This window comes from Oncorhynchus tshawytscha, unplaced genomic scaffold (genome assembly GCF_018296145.1).
Source record: "Oncorhynchus tshawytscha isolate Ot180627B unplaced genomic scaffold, Otsh_v2.0 Un_contig_866_pilon_pilon, whole genome shotgun sequence".
In the NCBI taxonomy this organism is placed as follows: Eukaryota; Metazoa; Chordata; class Actinopteri; order Salmoniformes; family Salmonidae; genus Oncorhynchus; species Oncorhynchus tshawytscha.
Genome location: NW_024609600.1, coordinates 122,903 through 150,399, shown reverse-complemented (window position 1 = coordinate 150,399; position 27,497 = coordinate 122,903). Strand labels below are relative to the sequence as shown.

The following is a 27,497-nucleotide window of genomic DNA, read 5'->3' as shown; positions in this document are numbered from 1 at the left end:
CTCAGCCACAGCCTGGTCCCCCCAGACAGAGACTCTCAGCCACAGCATGGTGCCCCCCAGACAGAGACTCTCAGCCACAGCATGGTGCCCCCCCAGAGACTCTCAGCCACAGCATGGTGCCCCCCAGACAGAGACTCTCAGCCACAGCATGGTGCCCCCCTCTCAGCCACAGCATGGTGCCCCCCAGACAGAGACTCTCAGCCACAGCATGGTGCCCCCCAGACAGAGACTCTCAGCCACAGCATGGTGCCCCCCCAGACAGAGACTCTCAGCCACAGCATGGTGCCCCCCCTCTCAGCCACAGCATGGTGCCCCCCCCCCCAGACAGAGACTCTCAGCCACAGCATGGTGCCCCCCCAGACAGAGACTCTCAGCCACAGCATGGTGCCCCCCCCCCAGACAGCCACAGCATGGTGCCCCCCCCAGACAGAGACTCTCAGCCACAGCATGGTGCCCCCCCCAGACAGAGACTCTCAGCCACAGCATGGTGCCCCCCAGACAGAGACTCTCAGCCACAGCATGGTGCCCCCCCCAGACAGAGACTCTCAGCCACAGCATGGTGCCCCCCCCAGACAGAGACTCTCAGCCACAGCATGGTGCCCCCCCCAGACAGAGACTCTCAGCCACAGCATGGTGCCCCCCTCTCTCAGCCACAGCCTGGTAAATGCCCCCCCCAGACAGAGACTCTCAGCCACAGCATGGTGCCCCCCCAGACAGAGACTCTCAGCCACAGCATGGTGCCCCCCCGACAGAGACTCTCAGCCACAGCATGGTGCCCCCCTCTCAGCCACAGCATGGTGCCCCCCAGACAGAGACTCTCAGTCACAGCATGGTGCCCCCCCCGACAGAGACTCTCAGCCACAGCATGGTGCCCCCCCAGAGACTCTCAGCCACAGCATGGTGCCCCCCCCAGACAGAGACTCTCAGCCACAGCATGGTGCCCCCCCAGACAGAGACTCTCAGCCACAGCATGGTGCCCCCCAGACAGAGACTCTCAGCCACAGCATGCCCCCCAGACAGAGACTCTCAGCCACAGCATGCCCCCCAGACAGAGACTCTCAGCCACAGCATGGTGCCCCCCAGACAGAGACTCTCAGCCACAGCATGCCCCCCCCAGACAGAGACTCTCAGCCACAGCATGGTGCCCCCCCCAGACAGAGACTCTCAGCCACAGCATGGTGCCCCCCAGACAGAGACTCTCAGCCACAGCATGGTGCCCCCCCCAGACAGAGACTCTCAGCCACAGCATGGTGCCCCCAGAGACTCAGCCACAGCATGGTGCCCCCCAGACAGAGACTCTCAGCCACAGCATGGTGCCCCCCAGACAGAGACTCTCAGCCACAGCATGGTGCCCCCCAGACAGAGACTCTCAGCCACAGCATGGTGCCCCCCCTCTCAGCCACAGCCTAGGCTAAATGTCCCCCCCCCAGACAGAGACTCTCAGCCACAGCATGGTGCCCCCCAGACAGAGACTCTCAGCCACAGCATGGTGCCCCCCAGACAGAGACTCTCAGCCACAGCATGGTGCCCCCCAGACAGAGACTCTCAGCCACAGCATGGTGCCCCCCTCTCAGCCACAGCATGGTGCCCCCCCCAGACAGAGACTCTCAGCCACAGCATGGTGCCCCCCAGACAGAGACTCTCAGCCACAGCATGGTGCCCCAGAGACTCTCAGCCACAGCATGGTGCCCCCCCAACCCTCAGCCACAGCATGGTGCCCCCCCCAGACAGAGACTCTCAGCCACAGCATGGTGCCCCCCAGACAGAGACTCTCAGCCACAGCATGGTGCCCCCCTCTCTCAGCCACAGCATGGTGCCCCCCAGACAGAGACTCTCAGCCACAGCATGGTGCCCCCCTCTCTCTCAGCCACAGCATGGTGCCCCCCCACAGACAGAGACTCTCAGCCACAGCATGGTGCCCCCCAGACAGAGACTCTCAGCCACAGCATGGTGCCCCCCCCAGACAGAGACTCTCAGCCACAGCATGGTGCCCCCCAGACAGAGACTCTCAGCCACAGCATGGTGCCCCCCCAGAGACTCAGCCACAGCATGGTGCCCCCCCCAGACAGAGACTCTCAGCCACAGCATGGTGCCCCCCAGACAGAGACTCTCAGCCACAGCATGGTGCCCCCCCCCAGACAGAGACTCTCAGCCACAAATGCAAATCAAATATTTGCAAAATTTCTCTTTAATGTTTTCAATGAGGAAAATACTTGATTGGAATTTGGTTTGATTTCTGAACCGACTGGAATTGACCCCCAACCCGTGTGTGTGTGTGTGTGTGTGCGTGTGTGTATGTGTGGTGTGTGTGCGTGTGTGTGCGTGTGTGTGTGTGTGTGTGTGTGTGTGTGTGTGTGTGTGTGTGTGTGTGTGTGTGTGTGTGTGTGTGTGTGTGTGTGTGTGTGTGTGTGTGTGTGTCTCTCTAGATTGTATGATGAACATCCACAACCGATGTGTGTCTAACGTTCCCAGTCTGTGTGGAACGGACCACACTGAGAGGAGAGGACGCATCCAGATCACCGCAGATATCAAGGACAACAAACTCACCGTCTACAGTCAGTACACACACACACACACACACTCCCTGCAGCAAATCATTTAACCCCCTCGACTGTATTGACACGCAGACTCTGGGGAACACGTCTGTGTTCTCCGAACAGTTTGACCTACTGAAATGGAAAGGGGAGATTCTGTGTTCTCCGTTTAGCTCTACGACCCCCACAAGTGTCAGGAGACTCATCTGAAGTCTGTATCGTCCATGTGCCACATTTAGTTTGGTAGAGTCCGAACCGTTTGGGCTGCAAACTAATGGGAGGCCACTGTGGAAAGGGGATGTTTTCATGAACAACCCCCCCCTCCCACACACACACACACACACGTACGAGTGTCACGGGACTCGTCTGAAGCCCATGTTCTGTTATAATCTCCACCCGGCACCGACAGAAGAGGACTGGCCACCCCTCATAGCCTGGTTCCTCTCTACCCAGTACAGCCAGAAGAGGGACTGGCCACCCCTCATAGCCTGGTTCCTCTCTAGGTTTATAATCTCCACCCGGCACAGCCAGATGAGGACTGGCCACCCCTCATAGCCTGGTTCCTCTCTAGGTTTCTAATCTCCACCCGGCACAGCCAGAAGAGGACTGGCCACCCCTCATAGCCTGGTTCCTCTCTAGGTTTCTAATCTCCACCCTAGGCACAGCCAGAAGAGGACTGGCCACCCCTCATAGCCTGGTTCCTCTCTAGGTTTCTAATCTCCACCCGGCACAGCCAGAAGAGAACTGGCCTGGTTCCTCTACCCCACATGCCTGGTTCCTCCAATCTCCACCCGGCACAGCCAGATGAGGACTGGCCACCCCTCATAGCCTGGTTCCTCTCTACCCAGTACAGCCAGATGAGGACACCCCTCATAGCCTGGTTCCTCTCTACCCATACAGCCAGATGAGGACTGGCCACCCCACATAGCCTGGTTCCTCTCTAGGTTTCTAATCTCCACCCGGCACAGCCAGATGAGGACTGGCCACCCCTCATAGCCTGGTTCCTCTCTAGGTTTCTTCCTAGGTTTTGGCCTTTCTAGGGAGTTTTTCCTAGCCACCGTGCTTCTATACCTGCATTGCTTGCTGTTTGGGGTTTTAGGCTGGGTTTCTGTACAGCACTTTGAGATATCAGCTGATGTACGAAGGGCTTTATAAATACATTTGATTTGAAGGTAACCGGGGTTTTTATTCTAAACGAATGGAAGTATGGAGGTAGTTTTGTGCCGACCCAGAAAAAGGGTTAAATATGTCTCCTAGATTTAGGACACTTAAACACCTTGTTTCTCATGATACTTTTCTGTAACGGACCTTTTTGGCATGTCTGTTTCTATGGGCTGTAGTAGTACAGGGGGGTACCTTTGCCATGTCTGTTTCTATGGGCTGTAGTAGTACAGGGGGGTACCTTTGCCATGTCTGTTTTCTATGGGCTGTAGTAGTACAGGGGGTACCTTTGCCATGTCTGTTTCTATCTAGTAGTACAGGGGGGTACCTTTGCCATGTCTGTTTTCTATGGGCTGTAGTAGTACAGGGGGGTACCTTTGCCATGTCTGTTTCTATGGGCTGTAGTAGTACAGGGGGGTACCTTTGCCATGTCTGGGTTTCTATAGTAGTACAGGGGGGTACCTTTGCCATGTCTGTTTCTATGGGCTGTAGTAGTACAGGGGGGGGGGTACCTTTGCCATGTCTGGGTTTCTATAGTAGTACAGGCCAAAATCTGTGCTTTATCTATTTTTTTTTTCTGGGGGGGTACCTACAGGGGTCCTACAATTCAGCTAAATGATCCCATGGTATGACCATCTTAAACAATTCCATATGTCATCTCAGCACCCCTCCCTCCCCCCCCAAACATCTTAGACCCTAAAGAATTACCAAGCAGGCTTTAAACTGGAGACCTGAGTCTAGTTCGGAGCACTGTGTGCTGGAAAGAGGTGTGCGTGTGTGTGTGTGTGTGTGTGTGTGTGTGTGTGTGTGTGTGTGTGTGTGTGTGTGTTGTGTGTCTGTGTGTGGGCTGTGTGTGTGTGTGTGTGTGATGGGGCGGAACTGGAAAGTCCATTATTTGATCAATGACCCAACGATTGACCCACATCACCAGAACACTCGGCTCATCCAGAGAAGAGGATGGATTGTTCTGTGCTGACTAACTAAACTGTTGGTTAAGTGTTATAGAGAGAGAGGGGGTAGAGACAGAGCTGTTTAGATAGAGAGAGGGGGGTAGAGACAGAGCTGTTCAGGATAGGGGGTAGAGACAGAGCTGTTTAGAGAGGGAGAGAGAGGGGGGTAGAGGGCTGTTTCAGGGCTGTATAGAGAGACAGAGCTGTTTAGAGAGGGAGAGAGAAGAGGATGGATTGTTCTGTGCTGACTAACTAAACTGTTGGTTAAGTGTTATAGAGAGAGAGGGGGGTAGAGACAGAGCTGTTCAGGATAGGGGGTAGAGACAGAGCTGTTTAGAGAGGGAGAGAGAGAGGGGGGTAGAGACAGAGCTGTTCAGGATAGGGGGTAGAGACAGAGCTGTTGAGAGAGGGAGGGGGGGGGGTAGAGACAGAGCTGTTTAGAGAGGGAGAGAGAGAGGGGATTGTTCTGTACTGTTCTAAACTGTTGGTTACAGAGTGTTAGAGAGAGAGAGGGGGGTAGAGACAGAGCTGTTCAGGATAGGGGGTAGAGACAGAGCCTGTTCTAGAGAGGGAGAGAGAGGGGGGGTAGAGACAGAGCTGTTCAGGATAGGGTGGGTAGAGACAGAGCTGTTTAGAGTGTTACTGGAGGGGGGGGGTACCCTGTCCTGCTGTTTAGAGAGGCCCTGTCCTGCTGTGTACTGTACCAGAGCTGTTCAGGATGGGGGTAGTTACAGAGCTGTTTAGAGCTGTGTTACTGTAGAGTCCTGCTGGGGGGGGTAGAGACAGAGCTGTTTAGAGAGGGAGAGTAGAAGAGGATGGATTGTTCTGTACTGACTAACTAAACTGTTGGTTACTGTGTTATAGTAGAGGGGGGGTAGAGACAGAGCTGTTCTGGATGGGGGTAGAGACAGTCTGTTTAGAGAGGGAGAGAGAGAGCTGTAGAGACTGAGCTGTTCAGGATGTGGGTACTGACAGAGCTGTTTAGAGAGGGAGTTACTGGGTAGAGACTGTAGCTGTCCTGCTGTGTTACTGTACCCTGTCCTGACAGAGCTGTTCAGGATGTGGGTAGAGACAGAGCTGTTTATAGAGGGAGAGAGAGGGGGGGGTAGAGACAGAGCTGTTCAGGACCCTGTCCTGAAGTGTGTTAGGGAGAGAGAAGAGGATGGATTGTTCTGTGTGACTAACTAAACTGTTGGTTAAGTGTTATAGAGAGAGCTAGAGACAGAGTTGTTCAGGATAGGGGGTAGTTAGAGACAGAGCTGTTTAGAGAGGGAGTTAGGGTAGGGAGAGACAGAGCTGTTCAGGATAGGGGGTGGAGACAGAGCTGTTTAGAGAGGGAGAGAGAGGGGGGGGTAGAGACAGAGCTGTTTAGAGAGGGAGATAGAGAGGGGGGTAGTCCTGTTGGATAGTTAGAGAGTAGAGAGACCTGTTCAGGATGTGTTACTGTAGAGAGACCTGTTCAGGATGTGTTACTGAGACCCTGTTCAGGATGTGTTACTGTAGAGAGACCTGTTCTGATAGAGTTACTGTGTTACTGTCCTAGAGTGTTACCTGTTCAGGATAGAGACCCTGTCCTGCTGTGTTAGACAGACCTGTTGGATAGAGACTGGGGTAGAGTGTTCAGGATACTGAGGGGGGGGTAGAGAGACCTGTTGTGATACTGTAGGGGGGTGTTAGAGACCTGTTGGATAGAGTGTTACTGTACCCTGTCCTGCTGTGTTACTGTACCCTGTCCTACTGTGTTACTGTACCCTGTCCTGCTGTGTTACTGTACCCTGTCCTGCTGTGTTACTGTGTTACTGTACCCTGTCCTGCTGTGTGTTACTGTACCCTGTCCTGCTGTGTTACTGTACCCTGTCCTGTTGTGTTACTGTGTTACTGTACCCTGTCCTGCTGTGTTACTGTACCCTGTCCTGCTGTGTTACTGTACCCTGTCCTGCTGTGTTACTGTACCCTGTCCTGCTGTGTTACTGTACCCTGTCCTGCTGTGTTACTGTACCCTGTCCTGCTGTGTTACTGTACCCTGTCCTGCTGTGTTACTGTACCCTGTCCTACTGTGTTACTGTACCCTGTCCTGCTGTGTTACTGTACCCTGTCCTGCTGTGTTACTGTGTTACTGTACCCTGTCCTGCTGTGTTACTGTACCCTGTCCTACTGTGTTACTGTGTTACTGTACCCTGTCCTGCTGTGTTACTGTACCCTGTCCTGCTGTGTTACTGTACCCTGTCCTGCTGTGTTACTGTGTTACTGTACCCTGTCCTGCTGTGTTACTGTACCCTGTCCTGCTGTGTTACTGTACCCTGTCCTGTTGTGTTACTGTGTTACTGTACCCTGTCCTGCTGTGTTACTGTGTTACCCTGTCCTGCTGTGTTACTGTGTTACTGTACCCTGTCCTGCTGTGTTACTGTACCCTGTCCTACTGTGTTACTGTACCCTGTCCTGCTGTGTTACTGTACCCTGTCCTGTGTGTTACTGTGTTACTGTACCCTGTCCTGCTGTGTTACTGTACCCTGTCCTGCTGTGTTACTGTGTTACTGTCCTGCTGTCCTACTGTGTTACTGTACCTGTCCTGCTGTGTTACTGTGTTACTGTGTTACTGTACCCTGTCCTACTGTGTTGCTGTGTTACTGTACCCTGTCCTGCTGTGTTACTGTACCCTGTCCTGCTGTGTTACTGTACCCTGTCCTGCTGTGTTACTGTACCCTGTCCTGCTGTGTTACTGTGTTACTGTACCCTGTCCTGCTGTGTTACTGTACCCTGTCCTGCTGTGTTACTGTACCCTGTCCTGCTGTGTTACTGTACCCTGTCCTGCTGTGTTACTGTGTTACTGTGTTACTGTACCCTGTCCTGCTGTGTTACTGTACCCTGTCCTGCTGTGTTACTGTGTTACTGTACCCTGTCCTGCTGTGTTACTGTACCCTGTCCTGCTGTGTTACTGTGTTACTGTATCCTGTCCTACTGTGTTACTGTGTTACCCTGTCCTACTGTGTTGCTGTGTTACTGTACCCTGTCCTGCTGTGTTACTGTACCCTGTCCTGCTGTGTTACTGTACCCTGTCCTACTGTGTTACTGTACCCTGTCCTGCTGTGTTACTGTACCCTGTCCTGTGTGTTACTGTACCCTGTCCTGCTGTGTTACTGTGTTACTGTACCCTGTCCTGCTGTGTTACTGTGTTACTGTACCCTGTCCTGCTGTGTTACTGTGTTACTGTACCCTGTCCTGCTGTGTTACTGTACCCTGTCCTGCTGTGTTACTGTACCCTGTCCTGCTGTGTTACTGTACCCTGTCCTGCTGTGTTACTGTACCCTGTCCTGCCCTGTCCTGCTGTGTTACTGTACCCTGTCCTGCTGTGTTACTGTACCCTGTCCTGCTGTGTTACTGTACCCTGTCCTGCTGTGTTACTGTGTTACTGTACCCTGTCCTGCTGTGTTACTGTGTTACTGTACCCTGTCCTGCTGTGTTACTGTACCCTGTCCTGCTGTGTTACTGTACCCTGTCCTGCTGTGTTACTGTACCCTGTCCTGCTGTGTTACTGTACCCTGTCCTGCTGTGTTACTGTGTTACTGTACCCTGTCCTGCTGTGTTACTGTACCCTGTCCTACTGTGTTACTGTGTTACTGTACCTGTCCTGCTGTGTTACTGTACCCTGTCCTACTGTGTTACTGTGTTACTGTATCCTGTCCTGCTGTGTTACTGTACCCTGTCCTGCTGTGTTACTGTACCCTGTCCTGCTGTGTTGCTGTGTTTACTGTACCCTGTCCTGCTGTGTTACGGTTTACTGTACCCTGTTACTGTACTGTCCTGTCCTGTTGTGTTACTGTATCCTGTCCTGCTGTGTTACTGTACCCTGTCCTGCTGTGTTACTGTGTTACTGTACCCTGTGTTGCTGTGTTACTGTGTTACTGTCCTGTCCTGCTGTGTTACTGTGTTACTGTACCCTGTCCTGCTGTGTTACTGTACCCTGTCCTGTTGCTGTGTTACTGTACCCTGTCCTGCTGTGTTACTGTACCCTGTCCTGTACCCTGTGTTACTGTGTTACTGTCCTGCTGTGTTACTGTGTTACTGTACACTGTCCTGCTGTGTTACTGTACCCTGTCCTGCTGTGTTACTGTGTTACTGTACCCTGTCCTGCTGTGTTACTGTACCCTGTCCCTGTCCTGCTGTGTTACTGTACCCTGTCCTACTGTGTTACTGTACCCTGTCCTACTGTGTTACTGTACCCTGTCCTACTGTGTTACTGTACCCTGTCCTGCTGTGTTACTGTGTTACTGTACCCTGTCCTGCTGTGTTATGTGTTACTGTACCCTGTCCTGCTGTGTTACTGTACCCTGTGTTACTGTACCCTGTCCTGCTGTGTTACTGTACCCTGTCCTGCTGTGTTACTGTACCCTGTCCTGCTGTGTTACTGTACCCTGTCCTGCTGTGTTGCTGTACCCTGTCCTGCTGTGTTGCTGTGTTACTGTACCCTGTCCTGCTGTGTTACTGTACCCTGTCCTACTGTTTTACTGTACCCTGGCCTGCTGTGTTACTGTACCCTGTCCTGCTGTGTTACTGTGTTACTGTGTTACTGTCACCCTGTCCTGCTGTGTTACTGTACCCTGTCCTACTGTGTTACTGTGTTACTGTATCCTGTCCTGCTGTGTTACTGTACCCTGTCCTGCTGTCTTGCTGTCCTACTGTACCCTGTCCTGCTGTGTTGCTGTACCCTGTCCTGCTGTGTTACTGTACCCTGGCCTGCTGTGTTACTGTCCCTGTCCTACTGTGTTACTGTGTTACTGTATCCTGTCCTGCTGTCCACCCTTACTGTACCCTGTCCTGCTGTGTTGCTGTGTTACTGTACCCTGTCCTGCTGTGTTGCTGTACCCTGTCCTGCTGTGTTACTGTACCCTGGCCTGCTGTGTTACTGTACCCTGTCCTGCTGTGTTGCTGTGTTACTGTACCCTGTCCTGCTGTGTTGCTGTACCCTGTCCTGCTATGTTACTGTACCCTGTCCTACTGTTTTACTGTAGCCTGATTACTGATTATTGATCAGTAGTGGACAGATATAGTGTTTCTGGATTGTTTTTGGTGCTAAATAGTTTATTGATTTTAAATTCCCTGTTGGTGGTTTTACTCAGCCTGTCAGATATACAAACAGAGATGAATGTTTTCTTCAATCACTCTCATTGAGCAGCCCTCTCTCCACCCTCTCTCTATCCTCTCTCCGTCCTCTCCCCATCCTCTCTCCACCCTCTCCCCACCCTCTCTCCACCCTCTCTCCATCCTCTCTCCTCCCTCTCTCCGTCCTCTCCGTCCTCTCCATCCTCTCTCCATCCCTCTCTCCACCCTCTCTCCACCCTCTCTCCATCCTCTCTCCACCCTCTCTCCACCCTCTCTCCATCCTCTCTCCACTCTCCATCCTCCCTCCCTCTCTCCATCCCTCTCTCATCCTCTCTCCATCCTCTCCCCACCCTCTCTCCATCCCTCTCTCCATCCTCTCTCCATCCTCTCTCCATCCTCTCTCCACCCTCTCTCCACCCTCTCTCCACCCTCTCTCCATCCTCTCTCCACCCTCTCTCCACCCTCTCTCCACCCTCTCTCCATCCTCTCTCCACCCTCTCTCCATCCTCTCTCCACCCTCTCTCCACCCTCCTCTCTCCACCCTCTCTCCACCCTCTCTCCCTCCTCTCTCCATCCTCCCCTCTCTCCATCCTCTCTCCACCCTCTCTCCATCCTCTCTCCACCCTCTCTCCACCCTCTCTCCATCCTCTCTCCACCCTCTCTCCATCCTCTCTCCACCTCTCTCCATCCTCTCTCCATCCTCTCTCCACCCTCTCTCCATCCTCTCTCCCACCCTCTCTCCCTCCTCTCTCCATCCCTCTCTCTCCATCCTCTCTCCACCCTCTCTCCATCCTCTCTCCGTCCTCTCCATCCTCTCTCCGTCCTCTCTCCATCCTCTCTCCATCCTCTCTCCACCCTCTCTCCATCCTCTCTCCGTCCTCTCCATCCTCTCTCCATCCTCTCTCCACCCTCTCTCCATCCTCTCTCCATCCTCTCTCCATCCTCTCTCCATCCTCTCTCCTTCCTCTCTCCATCCTCTCAAAGCAGCAATACAGTAGACAGTTAATTTCATTTGAATTACAGTTTGACAATTTGTTAACTATTTATCTTCCCCCTCCTCTCCTCTCGTCCGCTCTCCAGTCCAGGAGGCTTGTAACCTGGTCCCCATGGACCCTAACGGTCTGTCTGACCCCTACGTGAAGCTCAAACTAATTCCCGACCCCAAGAGTGACACCAAGCAGAAGACCAAGACCATCAAGTGTAACCTGAATCCCACCTGGAATGAGAGCTTCACATTGTGAGACATCTCTACTCTTTATAATATCTTTGTTATACAGACCATCACATTTAGAGATATATTTCATGTTTATAATGTCTTTGGTTATAAAAAAAAGTTTTTTTTTAAATGATGCGATATCTCCTTTATTTATAATATCTTTGTTGTTAGAACCCTTAGGAGTCGGGAGAGCTCTAGACTTTACATTATCTTTGTTTTGAAGGAGATCCAGGCATCACACACAGATAAACATACAGAAGGACAGCTTTGTTTCTCTTCCTCCTCCTCCCTTCTGTGGTGCTCTGATGGAGTCTGATCTCTAATCTGTCTGGTGTGTAGTCTCAGTTGGTCATCGATAGTCAGTGGGTTGTAGTTGATCAGTACCAAGTCATCAATAGTTAGTGGGTTGTAGTTGATCGGTACCACGTCATCAATAGTTAGTGGGTTGTAGTTGATCAGTACCACGTCATCAATAGTTAGTGGGTTGTAGTCTCAGTTGGTCATCAATAGTTAGTGGGTTGTAGTTGATCGGTACCACGTCATCAATAGTTAGTGGGTTGTAGTTGATCGGTACCACGTCATCAATAGTTAGTGGGTTGTAGTCTCAGTTGGTCATCAATAGTTAGTGGGTTGTAGTTGATCGGTACCACGTCATCAATAGTTAGTGGGTTGTAGTCTCAGTTGGTCATCAATAGTTAGTGGGTTGTAGTTGATCGGTACCACGTCATCAATAGTTAGTGGGTTTTAGTTGATCGGTACCACGTCATCAATAGTTAGTGGGTTGTAGTCGATCGGTACCACGTCATCAATAGTTAGTGGGTTGTAGTTGATCGGTACCACGTCATCAATAGTTAGTGGGTTGTAGTTGATCAGTACCACGTCATCAATAGTTAGTGGGTTGTAGTTGATCAGTACCACGTCATCAATAGTTAGTGGGTTGTGGTGCTCTGATGTCTGGTTGTAGTCTCAGTTGGTCATCAATAGTTAGTGGGTTGTAGTTGATCGGTACCACGTCATCAATAGTTAGTGGGTTGTAGTTGATCGGTACCACGTCATCAATAGTTAGTGGGTTGTAGTCTCAGTTGGTCATCAATAGTTAGTGGGTTGTAGTTGATCGGTACCACGTCATCAATAGTTAGTGGGTTGTAGTTGATCGGTACCACGTCATCAATAGTTAGTGGGTTGTAGTCTCAGTTGGTCATCAATAGTTAGTGGGTTGTAGTTGATCGGTACCACGTCATCAATAGTTAGTGGGTTGTAGTTGATCGGTACCACGTCATCAATAGTTAGTGGGTTGTAGTTGATCGGTACCACGTCATCAATAGTTAGTGGGTTGTAGTCTCAGTTGGTCATCAATAGTTAGTGGGTTGTAGTTGATCGGTACCACGTCATCAATAGTTAGTGGGTTGTAGTTGATCGGTACCACGTCATCAATAGTTAGTGGGTTGTAGTTGATCGGTACCACATCATCAATAGTTAGTGGGTTGTAGTTGATCGGTACCACGTCATCAATAGTTAGTGGGTTGTAGTTGATCGGTACCACGTCATCAATAGTTAGTGGGTTGTAGTTGATCAGGTACCACGTCATCAATAGTTAGTGGGTTGTAGTTGATCGGTACCACGTCATCAATAGTTAGTGGGTTGTAGTTGATCGGTACCACGTCATCAATAGTTAGTTGGTTGTAGTCTCGGTACCACGTCATCAATAGTTAGTGGGTTGTAGTTGATCGGTACCACGTCATCAATAGTTAGTGGGTTGTAGTTGATCGGTACCACGTCATCAATAGTTAGTGGGTTGTAGTCTCGTACCACGTCATCAATAGTTAGTGGGTTGTAGTTGATCGGTACCACGTCATCAATAGTTAGTGGGTTGTAGTTGATCGGTACCACGTCATCAATAGTTAGTGGGTTGTAGTCTCAGTTGGTCATCAATAGTTAGTGGGTTGTAGTTGATCGGTACCACGTCATCAATAGTTAGTGGGTTGTAGTTGATCGGTACCACGTCATCAATAGTTAGTTGGTTGTAGTCAATAGTTAGTTGGTTGTAGTCTCAGTTGGTCATCAATAGTTGGTCATCAATAGTTAGTGGGTTGTAGTTGATCGGTACCACGTCATCAATAGTTAGTGGGTTGTAGTTGATCGGTACCACATCATCAATAGTTAGTGGGTTGTAGTTGATCGGTACCACGTCATCAATAGTTAGTGGGTTGTAGTTGATCAATAGTTAGTACCACGTCATCAATAGTTAGTGGGTTGTAGTTGATCGGTACCACGTCATCAATAGTTAGTGGGTTGTAGTTGATCGGTACCACATCATCAATAGTTAGTGGGTTGTAGTCTCAGTTGGTCATCAATAGTTAGTGGGTTGTAGTTGATCGGTACCACGTCATCAATAGTTAGTGGGTTGTAGTTGATCGGTACCACGTCATCAATAGTTAGTGGGTTGTAGTTGATCGGTACCACGTCATCAATAGTTAGTGGGTTGTAGTTGATCGGTACCACGTCATCAATAGTTAGTGGGTTGTAGTTGATCGGTACCACGTCATCAATAGTTAGTGGGTTGTAGTTGATCGGTACCACGTCATCAATAGTTAGTTGGTTGTAGTCTCAGTTGGTCATCAATAGTTAGTGGGTTGTAGTTGATCGGTACCACGTCATCAATAGTTAGTGGGTTGTAGTTGATCGGTACCACGTCATCAATAGTTAGTGGGTTGTAGTTGATTGTACCACGTCATCAATAGTTAGTGGGTTGTAGTTGATCGTACCACGTCATCAATAGTTAGTGGGTTGTAGTTGATCGGTACCACGTCATCAATAGTTAGTGGGTTGTAGTTGATCGGTACCACGTCATCAATAGTTAGTGGGTTGTAGTTGATCGGTACCACGTCATCAATAGTTAGTGGGTTGTAGTCTCAGTCATCAATAGTTAGTGGGTTGTAGTTGATCGGTACCACGTCATCAATAGTTAGTGGGTTGTAGTTGATCAATAGTTAGTACCACGTCATCAATAGTTAGTGGGTTGTAGTTGATCGGTACCACGTCATCAATAGTTAGTGGGTTGTAGTTGATCGGTACCACGTCATCAATAGTTAGTGGGTTGTAGTTGATCGGTACCACGTCATCAATAGTTAGTGGGTTGTAGTTGATCGTACCACGTCATCAATAGTTAGTGGGTTGTAGTTGATCGGTACCACGTCATCAATAGTTAGTGGGTTGTAGTCTCGTACCACGTCATCAATAGTTAGTGGGTTGTAGTTGATCGGTACCACGTCATCAATAGTTAGTGGGTTGTAGTCTCAGTACCACGTCATCAATAGTTAGTGGGTTGTAGTTGATCGGTACCACGTCATCAATAGTTAGTGGGTTGTAGTTGATCGGTACCACGTCATCAATAGTTAGTGGGTTGTAGTTGATCGGTACCACGTCATCAATAGTTAGTGGGTTGTAGTTGATCGGTACCACGTCATCAATAGTTAGTGGGTTGTAGTCTCGGTACCACGTCATCAATAGTTAGTGGGTTGTAGTTGATCGGTACCACGTCATCAATAGTTAGTGGGTTGTAGTTGATCGGTACCACATCATCAATAGTCAGTTGGTTGTAGTTGATCGGTACCACGTCATCAATAGTTAGTGGGTTGTAGTCTCAGTTGGTCATCAATAGTTAGTGGGTTGTAGTTGATCGGTACCACGTCATCAATAGTTAGTTGGTTGTAGTTGATCGGTACCACGTCATCAATAGTTAGTGGGTTGTAGTCTCAGTTGGTCATCAATAGTTAGTGGGTTGTAGTTGATCGGTACCACGTCATCAATAGTTAGTGGGTTGTAGTTGATCGGTACCACGTCATCAATAGTTAGTGGGTTGTAGTTGATCGGTACCACGTCATCAATAGTTAGTGGGTTGTAGTCTCAGTTGGTCATCAATAGTTAGTGGGTTGTAGTTGATTGTAGTTGATCGGTACCACGTCATCAATAGTTAGTTGGGTTGTAGTTGATCGGTACCACGTCATCAATAGTTAGTGGGTTGTAGTTGATCGGTACCACGTCATCAATAGTTTGTAGTTGGGTTGTAGTCTCAGTTGGTCATCAATAGTTAGTGGGTTGTAGTTGATCGGTACCACGTCATCAATAGTTAGTGGGTTGTAGTTGATCGGTACCACGTCATCAATAGTTAGTGGGTTGTAGTTGATCGGTACCACGTCATCAATAGTTAGTGGGTTGTAGTCATGATCGGTACCACGTCATCAATAGTTAGTGGGTTGTAGTTGATCGGTACCACGTCATCAATAGTTAGTGGGTTGTAGTTGATCGGTACCACGTCATCAATAGTTAGTGGGTTGTAGTCTGATCGGTACCACGTCATCAATAGTTAGTGGGTTGTAGTTGATCGGTACCACGTCATCAATAGTTAGTGGGTTGTAGTTGATCGGTACCACGTCATCAATAGTTAGTGGGTTGTAGTTGATCGGTACCACGTCATCAATAGTTAGTGGGTTGTAGTTGATCGGTACCACGTCATCAATAGTTAGTGGTTGTAGTCTCGGTACCACGTCATCAATAGTTAGTGGGTTGTAGTCTCGGTTGGTCATCAATAGTTAGTGGGTTGTAGTTGATCGGTACCACGTCATCAATAGTTAGTGGTTGTAGTTGATCGGTACCACGTCATCAATAGTTAGTGGGTTGTAGTCTCAGTACCACGTCATCAATAGTTAGTGGGTTGTAGTTGATCGGTACCACGTCATCAATAGTTAGTGGGTTGTAGTTGATCGGTACCACGTCATCAATAGTTAGTGGGTTGTAGTTGATCGGTACCACGTCATCAATAGTTAGTGGTTGTAGTCTCAGTTGGTCATCAAATAGTTAGTGGGTTGTAGTTGATCGGTCATCAGTCAATAGTTAGTGGGTTGTAGTTGATCGGTACCACGTCATCAATAGTTAGTGGGTTGTAGTTGATCGGTACCACGTCATCAATAGTTAGTGGGTTGTAGTTGATCGGTACCACGTCATCAATAGTTAGTGGGTTGTAGTTGATCGGTACCACGTCATCAATAGTTAGTGGGTTGTAGTTGATCGGTACCACGTCATCAATAGTTGTTGATCGGTTCATCAATAGTTAGTGGGTTGTAGTTGATCGGTACCACGTCATCAATAGTTAGTGGGTTGTAGTTGATCGGTACCACGTCATCAATAGTTAGTGGGTTGTAGTTGATCGGTACCACGTCATCAATAGTTAGTGGGTTGTAGTTGATCGGTACCACGTCATCAATAGTTAGTGGGTTGTAGTTGATCGGTACCACGTCATCAATAGTTAGTGGGTTGTAGTTGATCGGTACCACGTCATCAATAGTTAGTGGGTTGTTGTAGTTGTAGTCTCAGTTGGTCATCAATAGTTAGTCACCACGTCATCAATAGTTAGTTGGTTGTAGTTGATCGGTACCACGTCATCAATAGTTAGTGGGTTGTAGTTGATCGGTACCACGTCATCAATAGTTAGTGGGTTGTAGTTGATCGGTACCACGTCATCAATAGTTAGTGGGTTGTAGTTGATCGGTACCACGTCATCAATAGTTAGTGGGTTGTAGTCTCAGTTGGTCATCAATAGTTAGTGGGTTGTAGTTGATCGGTACCACGTCATCAATAGTTAGTGGGTTGTAGTTGATCGGTACCACGTCATCAATAGTTAGTTGGTTGTAGTCGATCGGTACCACGTCATCAATAGTTAGTGGGTTGTAGTTGATCGGTACCACGTCATCAATAGTTAGTGGGTTGTAGTTGATCGGTACCACGTCATCAATAGTTAGTGGGTTGTAGTTGATCGGTACCACGTCATCAATAGTTAGTGGGTTGTAGTTGATCGGTACCACGTCATCAATAGTTAGTGGGTTGTAGTTGATCGGTACCACGTCATCAATAGTTAGTGGGTTGTAGTTGATCGGTACCACGTCATCAATAGTTAGTGGGTTGTAGTTGATCGGTACCACGTCATCAATAGTTAGTGGGTTGTAGTCTCATCGGTACCACGTCATCAATAGTTAGTGGGTTGTAGTTGATCGGTACCACGTCATCAATAGTTAGTGGGTTGTAGTTGATCGGTACCACGTCATCAATAGTTAGTGGGTTGTAGTTGATCGGTACCACGTCATCAATAGTTAGTGGGTTGTAGTTGATCGGTACCATCGTTAGTACCACGTCATCAATAGTTAGTGGGTTGTAGTTGATCGGTACCACGTCATCAATAGTTAGTGGGTTGTAGTTGATCAGTACCACGTCATCAATAGTTAGTGGGTTGTAGTTGATCGGTACCACATCATCAATAGTTAGTGGGTTGTAGTCTCAGTTGGTCATCAATAGTTAGTGGGTTGTAGTTGATCGGTACCACGTAATCAATAGTTAGTGGGTTGTAGTTGATCGGTACCACGTCATCAATAGTTAGTGGGTTGTAGTCTCAGTTGGTCATCAATAGTTAGTGGGTTGTAGTTGATCGGTACCACGTCATCAATAGTTAGTGGGTTGTAGTTGATCGGTACCACGTCATCAATAGTTAGTGGGTTGTAGTTGATCGGTACCACGTCATCAATAGTTAGTGGGTTGTAGTCTCAGTTGGTCATCAATAGTTAGTGGGTTGTAGTTGATCGGTACCACGTCATCAATAGTTAGTGGGTTGTAGTCGGTACCACGTCATCAATAGTTAGTTGGTTGTAGTCTCTTGGTCATCATAATAGTTAGTGGGTTGTAGTTGATCGGTACCACGTCATCAATAGTTAGTGGGTTGTAGTTGATCGGTACCACGTCATCAATAGTTAGTGGGTTGTAGTTGATCGGTACCACGTCATCAATAGTTAGTGGGTTGTAGTCTCAGTTGGTCACGTCAAATAGTTAGTGGGTTGTAGTTCAATAGATCGGTACCACGTCATCAATAGTTAGTGGGTTGTAGTTGATCGGTACCACGTCATCAATAGTTAGTGGGTTGTAGTTGATCGGTACCACGTCATCAATAGTTAGTGGGTTGTAGTTGATCGGTACCACGTCATCAATAGTTAGTGGGTTGTAGTTGATCGGTACCACGTCATCAATAGTTAGTGGGTTGTAGTTGATCGGTACCACGTCATCAATAGTTAGTGGGTTGTAGTCTACCACGTCATCAATAGTTAGTGGGTTGTCTCAGTTGATCGGTACCACGTCATCAATAGTTAGTGGGTTGTAGTTGATCGGTACCACGTCATCAATAGTTAGTGGGTTGTAGTTGATCGGTACCACGTCATCAATAGTTAGTGGGTTGTAGTTGATCGGTACCACGTCATCAATAGTTAGTGGGTTGTAGTTGATCGGTACCACGTCATCAATAGTTAGTGGGTTGTAGTTGATCGGTACCACGTCATCAATAGTTAGTTGGTTGTAGTCGATCGGTACCACGTCATCAATAGTTAGTGGGTTGTAGTCTCAGTTGGTCATCAATAGTTAGTGGGTTGTAGTTGATCGGTACCACGTCATCAATAGTTAGTTGGTTGTAGTTGATCGGTACCACGTCATCAATAGTTAGTGGGTTGTAGTCAATAGTTAGTGGGTTGTAGTTGATCGGTACCACGTCATCAATAGTTAGTGGGTTGTAGTCGATCGGTACCACGTCATCAATAGTTAGTGGTTGTAGTTGATCGGTACCACGTCATCAATAGTTAGTGGGTTGTAGTCTCAGTTGGTCATCAATAGTTAGTGGGTTGTAGTTGATCGGTACCACGTCATCAATAGTTAGTTGGTTGTAGTTGATCGGTACCACGTCATCAATAGTTAGTGGGTTGTAGTCTCAGTTGGTCATCAATAGTTAGTGGGTTGTAGTTGATCGGTACCACGTCATCAATAGTTAGTGGGTTGTAGTTGATCGGTACCACGTCATCAATAGTTAGTGGGTTGTAGTTGATCGGTACCACGTCATCAATAGTTAGTTGGTTGTAGTCTCAGTTGGTCATCAATAGTTAGTGGGTTGTAGTTGATCGGTACCACGTCATCAATAGTTAGTGGGTTGTAGTTGATCGGTACCACGTCATCAATAGTTAGTGGGTTGTAGTTGATCGGTACCACGTCATCAATAGTTAGTGGGTTGTAGTTGATCGGTACCACGTCATCAATAGTTAGTGGGTTGTAGTTGATCGGTACCACGTCATCAATAGTTAGTGGGTTGTAGTTGATCGGTACCACGTCATCAATAGTTAGTGGGTTGTAGTTGATCGGTACCACGTCATCAATAGTTAGTGGGTTGTAGTCTCAGTTGGTCATCAATAGTTAGTGGGTTGTAGTTGATCGGTACCACGTCATCAATAGTTAGTGGGTTGTAGTTGATCGGTACCACGTCATCAATAGTTAGTGGGTTGTAGTCTGATTGGTCCACGTCAATAGTTAGTGGGTTGTAGTTGATCGGTACCATCATCAATAGTTAGTGGGTTGTAGTTGATCGGTACCACGTCATCAATAGTTAGTTGGTTGTAGTTGATCGGTACCACGTCATCAATAGTTAGTGGGTTGTAGTCTCGGTACCACGTCATCAATAGTTAGTGGGTTGTAGTTGATCGGTACCACGTCATCAATAGTTAGTTGGTTGTAGTTGATCGGTACCACGTCATCAATAGTTAGTTGGTTGTAGTCTCAGTTGGTCATCAATAGTTAGTGGGTTGTAGTTGATCGGTACCACGTCATCAATAGTTAGTGGGTTGTAGTTGGTCATCAATAGTTAGTGGGTTGTAGTTGATCGGTACCACGTCATCAATAGTTAGTTGGTTGTAGTCTCAGTTGGTCATCAATAGTTAGTGGGTTGTAGTTGATCGGTACCACGTCATCAATAGTTAGTGGGTTGTAGTTGATCCACGTACCACGTCATTGTAGTTGATCGGTACCACGTCATCATAGTTAGTGGGTTGTAGTTGATCGGTACCACGTCATCAATAGTTAGTGGGTTGTAGTTGATCGGTACCACGTCATCAATAGTTAGTGGGTTGTAGTTGATCGGTACCACGTCATCAATAGTTAGTGGGTTGTAGTTGATCGGTACCACGTCATCAATAGTTAGTGGGTTGTAGTTGATCGGTACCACGTCATCAATAGTTAGTGGGTTGTAGTTGATCGGTACCACGTCATCAATAGTTAGTGGGTTGTAGTTGATCGGTACCACGTCATCAATAGTTAGTTGGTTGTAGTCAATGATCGGTACCACGTCATCAATAGTTAGTGGGTTGTAGTTGATCGGTACCACGTCATCAATAGTTAGTGGGTTGTAGTTGATCGGTACCACGTCATCAATAGTTAGTGGGTTGTAGTCTCATCGGTACCACGTCATCAATAGTTAGTGGGTTGTAGTTGATCGGTACCACGTCATCAATAGTTAGTGGGTTGTAGTTGATCGGTACCACGTCATCAATAGTTAGTGGGTTGTAGTTGATCGGTACCACGTCATCAATAGTTAGTGGGTTGTAGTTGATCGGTACCACGTCATCAATAGTTAGTGGGTTGTAGTCTCAGTTGGTCATCAATAGTTAGTGGGTTGTAGTTTATCGGTACCACGTCATCAATAGTTAGTGGGTTGTAGTTGATCGGTACCACGTCATCAATAGTTAGTTTAGGGTTGTAGTTGATCGGTACCACGTCATCAATAGTTAGTGGGTTGTAGTTGATCGGTACCACGTCATCAATAGTTAGTGGGTTGTAGTTGATCGGTACCACGTCATCAATAGTTAGTGGGTTGTAGTTGATCGGTACCACGTCATCAATAGTTAGTGGGTTGTAGTTGATCGGTACCACGTCATCAATAGTTAGTGGGTTGTAGTTGATCGGTACCACGTCATCAATAGTTAGTGGGTTGTAGTTGATCGGTACCACGTCATCAATAGTTAGTGGGTTGTAGTTGATCGGTACCACGTCATCAATAGTTAGTGGGTTGTAGTCTCAGTACCACGTCATCAATAGTTAGTGGGTTGTAGTTGATCGGTACCACGTCATCAATAGTTAGTGGGTTGTAGTTGATCGGTACCACGTCATCAATAGTTAGTGGGTTGTAGTCGATCGGTACCACGTCATCAATAGTTAGTGGGTTGTAGTCGATCGGTACCACGTCATCAATAGTTAGTGGGTTGTAGTCTCAGTACCACGTCATCAATAGTTAGTGGGTTGTAGTTGGTTGTAGTTGATCGTACCACGTCATCAATAGTTAGTTGGTTGTAGTTGATCGGTACCACGTCATCAATAGTTAGTGGGTTGTAGTCTCAGTTGGTCATCAATAGTTAGTGGGTTGTAGTTGATCGGTACCACGTCATCAATAGTTAGTTGGTTGTAGTTGATCGGTACCACGTCATCAATAGTTAGTGGGTTGTAGTCTCAGTAGTTGATCCCACGTCATCAATAGTTAGTGGGTTGTAGTTGATCGGTACCACGTCATCAATAGTTAGTGGGTTGTAGTTGATCGGTACCACGTCATCAATAGTTAGTGGGTTGTAGTCGATCGGTACCACGTCATCAATAGTTAGTGGGTTGTAGTCTCAGTTGGTACCACGTCATCAATAGTTAGTGGGTTGTAGTTGATCGGTACCACGTCATCAATAGTTAGTGGGTTGTAGTTGATCGGTACCACGTCATCAATAGTCAGTAGGTTGTAGTTGATCGGTACCACGTCATCAATAGTTAGTGGGTTGTAGTTGATCGGTACCACGTCATCAATAGTTAGTGGGTTGTAGTTGATCGGTACCACGTCATCAATAGTTAGTGGGTTGTAGTCTCAGTTGGTCATCAATAGTTAGTGGGTTGTAGTTGATCGGTACCACGTCATCAATAGTTAGTGGGTTGTAGTTGATCGGTACCACGTCATCAATAGTTAGTGGGTTGTAGTTGATCGGTACCACGTCATCAATAGTTAGTTGGGTTGTACCACGTCATGTTATCGGTACCACGTCATCAATAGTTAGTGGGTTGTAGTTGATCGGTACCACGTCATCAATAGTTAGTGGGTTGTAGTTGATCGGTACCACGTCATCAATAGTTAGTGGGTTGTAGTCAATAGTTAGTCAGTTGTAGTTGATCCACGTCATCAATAGTTAGTGGGTTGTAGTTGATCGGTACCACGTCATCAATAGTTAGTGGGTTGTAGTTGATCGGTACCACGTCATCAATAGTTAGTGGGTTGTAGTTGATCGGTACCACGTCATCAATAGTTAGTGGGTTGTAGTTGATCGGTACCACGTCATCAATAGTTAGTGGGTTGTAGTTGATCGGTACCACGTCATCAATAGTTAGTGGGTTGTAGTTGATCGGTACCACGTCATCAATAGTTAGTGGTTGTAGTTGATCGGTACCACGTCATCAATAGTTAGTTGGTTGTAGTCTCAGTTGGTCATCAATAGTTAGTGGGTTGTAGTTGATCGGTACCACGTCATCAATAGTCAGTTGGTTGTAGTTGATCGGTACCACATCATCAATAGTTAGTTGGTTGTAGTTGATCGGTACCACGTCACCAATAGTTAGTGGGTTGTAGTTGATCGGTACCACGTCACCAATAGTTAGTGGGTTGTAGTTGATCGGTACCACGTCATCAATAGTTAGTGGGTTGTAGTTGATGGTCCACGTCATCAATAGTTAGTGGGTTGTAGTTGATCGGTACCACGTCATCAATAGTTAGTTGGTTGTAGTTGATCGGTACCACGTCATCAATAGTTAGTGGGTTTTAGTTGATCGGTACCACGTAATCAATAGTTAGTGGGTTGTAGTTGATCGGTACCACGTCATCAATAGTTAGTGGGTTGTAGTCGATCGGTACCACGTCATCAATAGTTAGTGGGTTGTAGTCGATCGGTACCACGTCATCAATAGTTAGTTGGTTGTAGTCTCAGTTGGTCATCAATAGTTAGTGGGTTGTAGTTGATCGGTACCACGTCATCAATAGTTAGTGGGTTGTAGTTGATCGGTACCACGTCATCAATAGTTAGTGGGTTGTAGTTGATCGGTACCACGTCATCAATAGTTAGTGGGTTGTAGTTGATTGGTACCACGTCATCAATAGTTAGTTGGTTGTAGTTGATCGGTACCACGTCATCAATAGTTAGTTGGTTGTCGTCGATCGGTACCACGTCATCAATAGTTAGTTGGTTGTAGTCTCAGTACCACGTCATCAATAGTTAGTGGGTTGTAGTTGATCGGTACCACGTCATCAATAGTTAGTGGGTTGTAGTTGATCGGTACCACGTCATCAATAGTTAGTGGGTTGTAGTTGATCGGTACCACGTCATCAATAGTGGGTTGTAGTTGATCCCACGTCATCAATAGTTAGTGGGTTGTAGTTGATCAGTACCACGTCATCAATAGTTAGTGGGTTGTAGTTGATCGGTACCACATCATCAATAGTTAGTGGGTTGTAGTCTCAGTTGGTCATCAATAGTTAGTGGGTTGTAGTTTATCAGTACCACGTAATCAATAGTTAGTGGGTTGTAGTTGATCGGTACCACGTCATCAATAGTTAGTGGGTTGTAGTCGATCGGTACCACGTCATCAATAGTTAGTGGGTTGTAGTCGATCGGTACCACGTCATCAATAGTTAGTGGGTTGTAGTCGATCGGTACCACGTCATCAATAGTTAGTGGGTTGTAGTTGATCGGTACCACGTCATCAATAGTTAGTGGGTTGTAGTCGATCGGTACCACGTCATCAATAGTTAGTGGGTTGTAGTTGATCGGTACCACGTCATCAATAGTTAGTGGGTTGTAGTTGATCGGTACCACGTCATCAATAGTTAGTGGGTTGTAGTTGATCGGTACCACGTCATCAATAGTTAGTGGGTTGTAGTCTCAGTTGGTCATCAATAGTTAGTGGGTTGTAGTCGATCGGTACCACGTCATCAATAGTCAGTTGGTTGTAGTTGATCGGTACCACGTCATCAATAGTTAGTTGGTTGTAGTTGATCGGTACCACGTCATCAATCGTTAGTTGGTTGTAGTCTCAGTTGGTCATCAATAGTTAGTGGGTTGTAGTTGATCGGTACCACGTCATCAATAGTTAGTGGGTTGTAGTTGATCGGTACCACATCATCAATAGTTAGTGGGTTGTAGTTGATCGGAACCACGTCATCAATAGTTAGTGGGTTGTAGTTGATCGGTACCACGTCATCAATAGTTAGTGGGTTGTAGTTGATTGGTACCACATCATCAATAGTTAGTTGGTTGTAGTTGATCGGTACCACGTCATCAATAGTTAGTGGGTTGTAGTTGATCGGTACCACGTCATCAATAGTTAGTGGGTTGTAGTTGATCGGTACCACGTCATCAATAGTCAGTGGGTTGTAGTTGATCGGTACCACGTCATCAATAGTTAGTTGGTTGTAGTTGATCAATAGTTAGTGTTGTACCACGTCATCAATAGTTAGTGGGTTGTAGTCGATCGGTACCACGTCATCAATAGTTAGTGGGTTGTAGTCTCAGTTGGTCATCAATAGTTAGTGGGTTGTAGTTGATCGGTACCACGTCATCAATAGTTAGTTGGTTGTAGTTGATCGGTACCACGTCATCAATAGTTAGTGGGTTGTAGTCTCAGTTGGTCATCAATAGTTAGTGGGTTGTAGTTGATCGGTACCATGTCATCAATAGTTAGTTGGTTGTAGTCGATCGGTACCACGTCATCAATAGTTAGTGGGTTGTAGTCTCAGTTGGTCATCAATAGTTAGTGGGTTGTAGTTGATCTGTACCACGGCATCAATAGTTAGTGGGTTGTAGTTGATCGGTACCACGTCATCAAAAGTTAGTGGGTTGTAGTCGATCGGTACCACGTCATCAATAGTTAGTGGGTTGTAGTCTCAGTTGTTCAACAATAGTTAGTGGGTTGTAGTTCATCGGTACCACGTCATGTATAGTTAGTGGGTTGTAGTCTCAGTTGGTCATCTATAGTCAGTTGGTTGTAGTTGATCGGTACCACGTCATCAATAGTCAGTTGGTTGTAGTTGATCGGTACCACGTCATCAATAGTCGGCTGGTTGTAGTTGATCGGTACCACGTCATCAATAGTCAGTGGGTTGTAGTTGATCGGTACCACATCATCAATAGTCTGTTGGTTGTAGTTGATCGGTACCACGTCATCAATAGTTAGTTGGTTGTAGTCTCAGTTGGTCATCAATAGTTAGTGGGTTGTAGTTGATCGGTACCACGTCATCAATAGTTAGTTGGTTGTAGTCGATCGGTACCACGTCATCAATAGTTAGTTGGTTGTAATCTGTTGGTCATCAATAGTTAGTGGGTTGTAGTTGATCGGTACCACGTCATCAATAGTTAGTGGGTTGTAGTTGATCGGTACCACGTCATCAATAGTTAGTGGGTTGTAGTTGATCGGTACCACGTCATCAATAGTTAGTGGGTTGTAGTTGATCGGTACCACGTCATCAATAGTTAGTGGGTTGTAGTTGATCGGTACCACATCATCAATAGTTAGTGGGTTGTAGTCTCAGTTGGTCATCAATAGTTAGTGGGTTGTAGTTGATCGGTACCACGTCATCAATAGTTAGTGGGTTGTAGTTGATCGGTACCACGTCATCAATAGTTAGTGGGTTGTAGTCGATCGGTACCACGTCATCAATAGTTAGTGGGTTGTAGTCGATCGGTACCACGTCATCAATAGTTAGTGGGTTGTAGTTGATCGGTACCACGTCATCAATAGTTAGTGGTTGTAGTCGATCGGTACCACGTCATCAATAGTTAGTGGGTTGTAGTCTCAGTTGGTCATCAATAGTTAGTGGGTTGTAGTCGATCGGTACCACGTCATCAATAGTTAGTGGGTTGTAGTTGATCGGTACCACGTCATCAATAGTTAGTTGGTTGTAGTCTCAGTTGGTCATCAATAGTTAGTGGGTTGTAGTTGATCGGTACCACGTCATCAATAGTCAGTTGGTTGTAGTTGATCGGTACCACATCATCAATAGTTAGTTGGTTGTAGTCGATCGGTACCACGTTATCAATCGTTAGTTGGTTGTAGTCTCAGTTGGTCATCAATAGTTAGTGGGTTGTAGTTGATCGGTACCACGTCATCAATAGTTAGTGGGTTGTAGTTGATCGGTACCACATCATCAATAGTTAGTGGGTTGTAGTTGATCGGAACCACGTCATCAATAGTTAGTGGGTTGTAGTTGATCGGTACCACGTCATCAATAGTTAGTGGGTTGTAGTTGATTGGTACCACATCATCAATAGTTAGTTGGTTGTAGTTGATCGGTACCACGTCATCAATAGTTAGTTAGTTTTCGTCGATCGGTACCACGTCATCAATAGTTAGTTGGTTGTAGTCTCAGTTGGTCATCAATAGTTAGTGGGTTGTAGTTGATCGGTACCACGTCATCAATAGTTAGTGGGTTGTAGTTGATCGGTACCACGTCATCAATAGTTAGTGGGTTGTAGTTGATCGGTACCACGTCATCAATAGTTAGTGGGTTGTAGTTGATCGGTACCACGTCATCAATAGTTAGTGGGTTGTAGTTGATCGGTACCACGTCATCAATAGTTAGTGGGTTGTAGTTGATCGGTACCACATCATCAATAGTTAGTGGGTTGTAGTCTCAGTACCACGTCATCAATAGTTAGTGGGTTGTAGTTGATCGGTACCACGTCATCAATAGTTAGTGGGTTGTAGTTGATCGGTACCACGTCATCAATAGTTAGTGGGTTGTAGTTGATCGGTACCACGTCATCAATAGTTAGTTGGTTGTAGTTGATCAGTTGTACCACGTCATCAATAGTTAGTGGGTTGTAGTCTGAGTTGGTCATCAATAGTTAGTGGGTTGTAGTTGATCGGTACCACGTCATCAATAGTTAGTTGGTTGTAGTTGATCGGTACCACGTCATCAATAGTTAGTTGGTTGTAGTCTCAGTACCACGTCATCAATAGTTAGTGGGTTGTAGTTGATCGGTACCACGTCATCAATAGTTAGTTGGTTGTAGTTGATCGGTACCACGTCATCAATAGTTAGTGGGTTGTAGTTGATCGGTACCACGTCATCAATAGTTAGTGGGTTGTAGTTGATCGGTACCACGTCATCAATAGTTAGTGGGTTGTAGTTGATCGGTACCACGTCATCAATAGTTAGTGGGTTGTAGTCTCGGTACCACGTCATCAATAGTTAGTGGGTTGTAGTTGATCGGTACCACGTCATCAATAGTTAGTGGGTTGTAGTCTCAGTTGGTACCACGTCATCAATAGTTAGTGGGTTGTAGTTGATCGGTACCACGTCATCAATAGTTAGTGGGTTGTAGTTGATCGGTACCACGTCATGTATAGTTAGTGGGTTGTAGTCTCAGTTGGTCATCTATAGTCAGTTGGTTGTAGTTGATCGGTACCACGTCATCAATAGTCAGTTGGTTGTAGTTGATCGGTACCACGTCATCAATAGTCGGCTGGTTGTAGTTGATTGGTACCACGTCATCAATAGTTAGTGGGTTGTAGTTGATCGGTACCACGTCATCAATAGTTAGTGGGTTGTAGTTGATCGGTACCACGTCATCAATAGTCAGTGGGTTGTAGTTGATCGGTACCACA

General features: G+C 46.9%; 1 protein-coding gene across 1 annotated transcript in view; it reads left to right on the top strand.

Annotated features, from left to right (window-relative positions):
• LOC121845244 (protein kinase C beta type-like) overlaps positions 1–27,497 on the top strand; it is a 108,821-nt gene that overhangs the window by 39,342 nt on the left and 41,982 nt on the right. The window contains exons 5-6 of the mRNA XM_042316157.1: positions 2,427–2,555; positions 10,826–10,982. Coding sequence (XP_042172091.1) covers positions 2,427–2,555; positions 10,826–10,982 — 286 coding nt within the window. The remainder of the gene's footprint in view (positions 1–2,426; positions 2,556–10,825; positions 10,983–27,497) is intronic.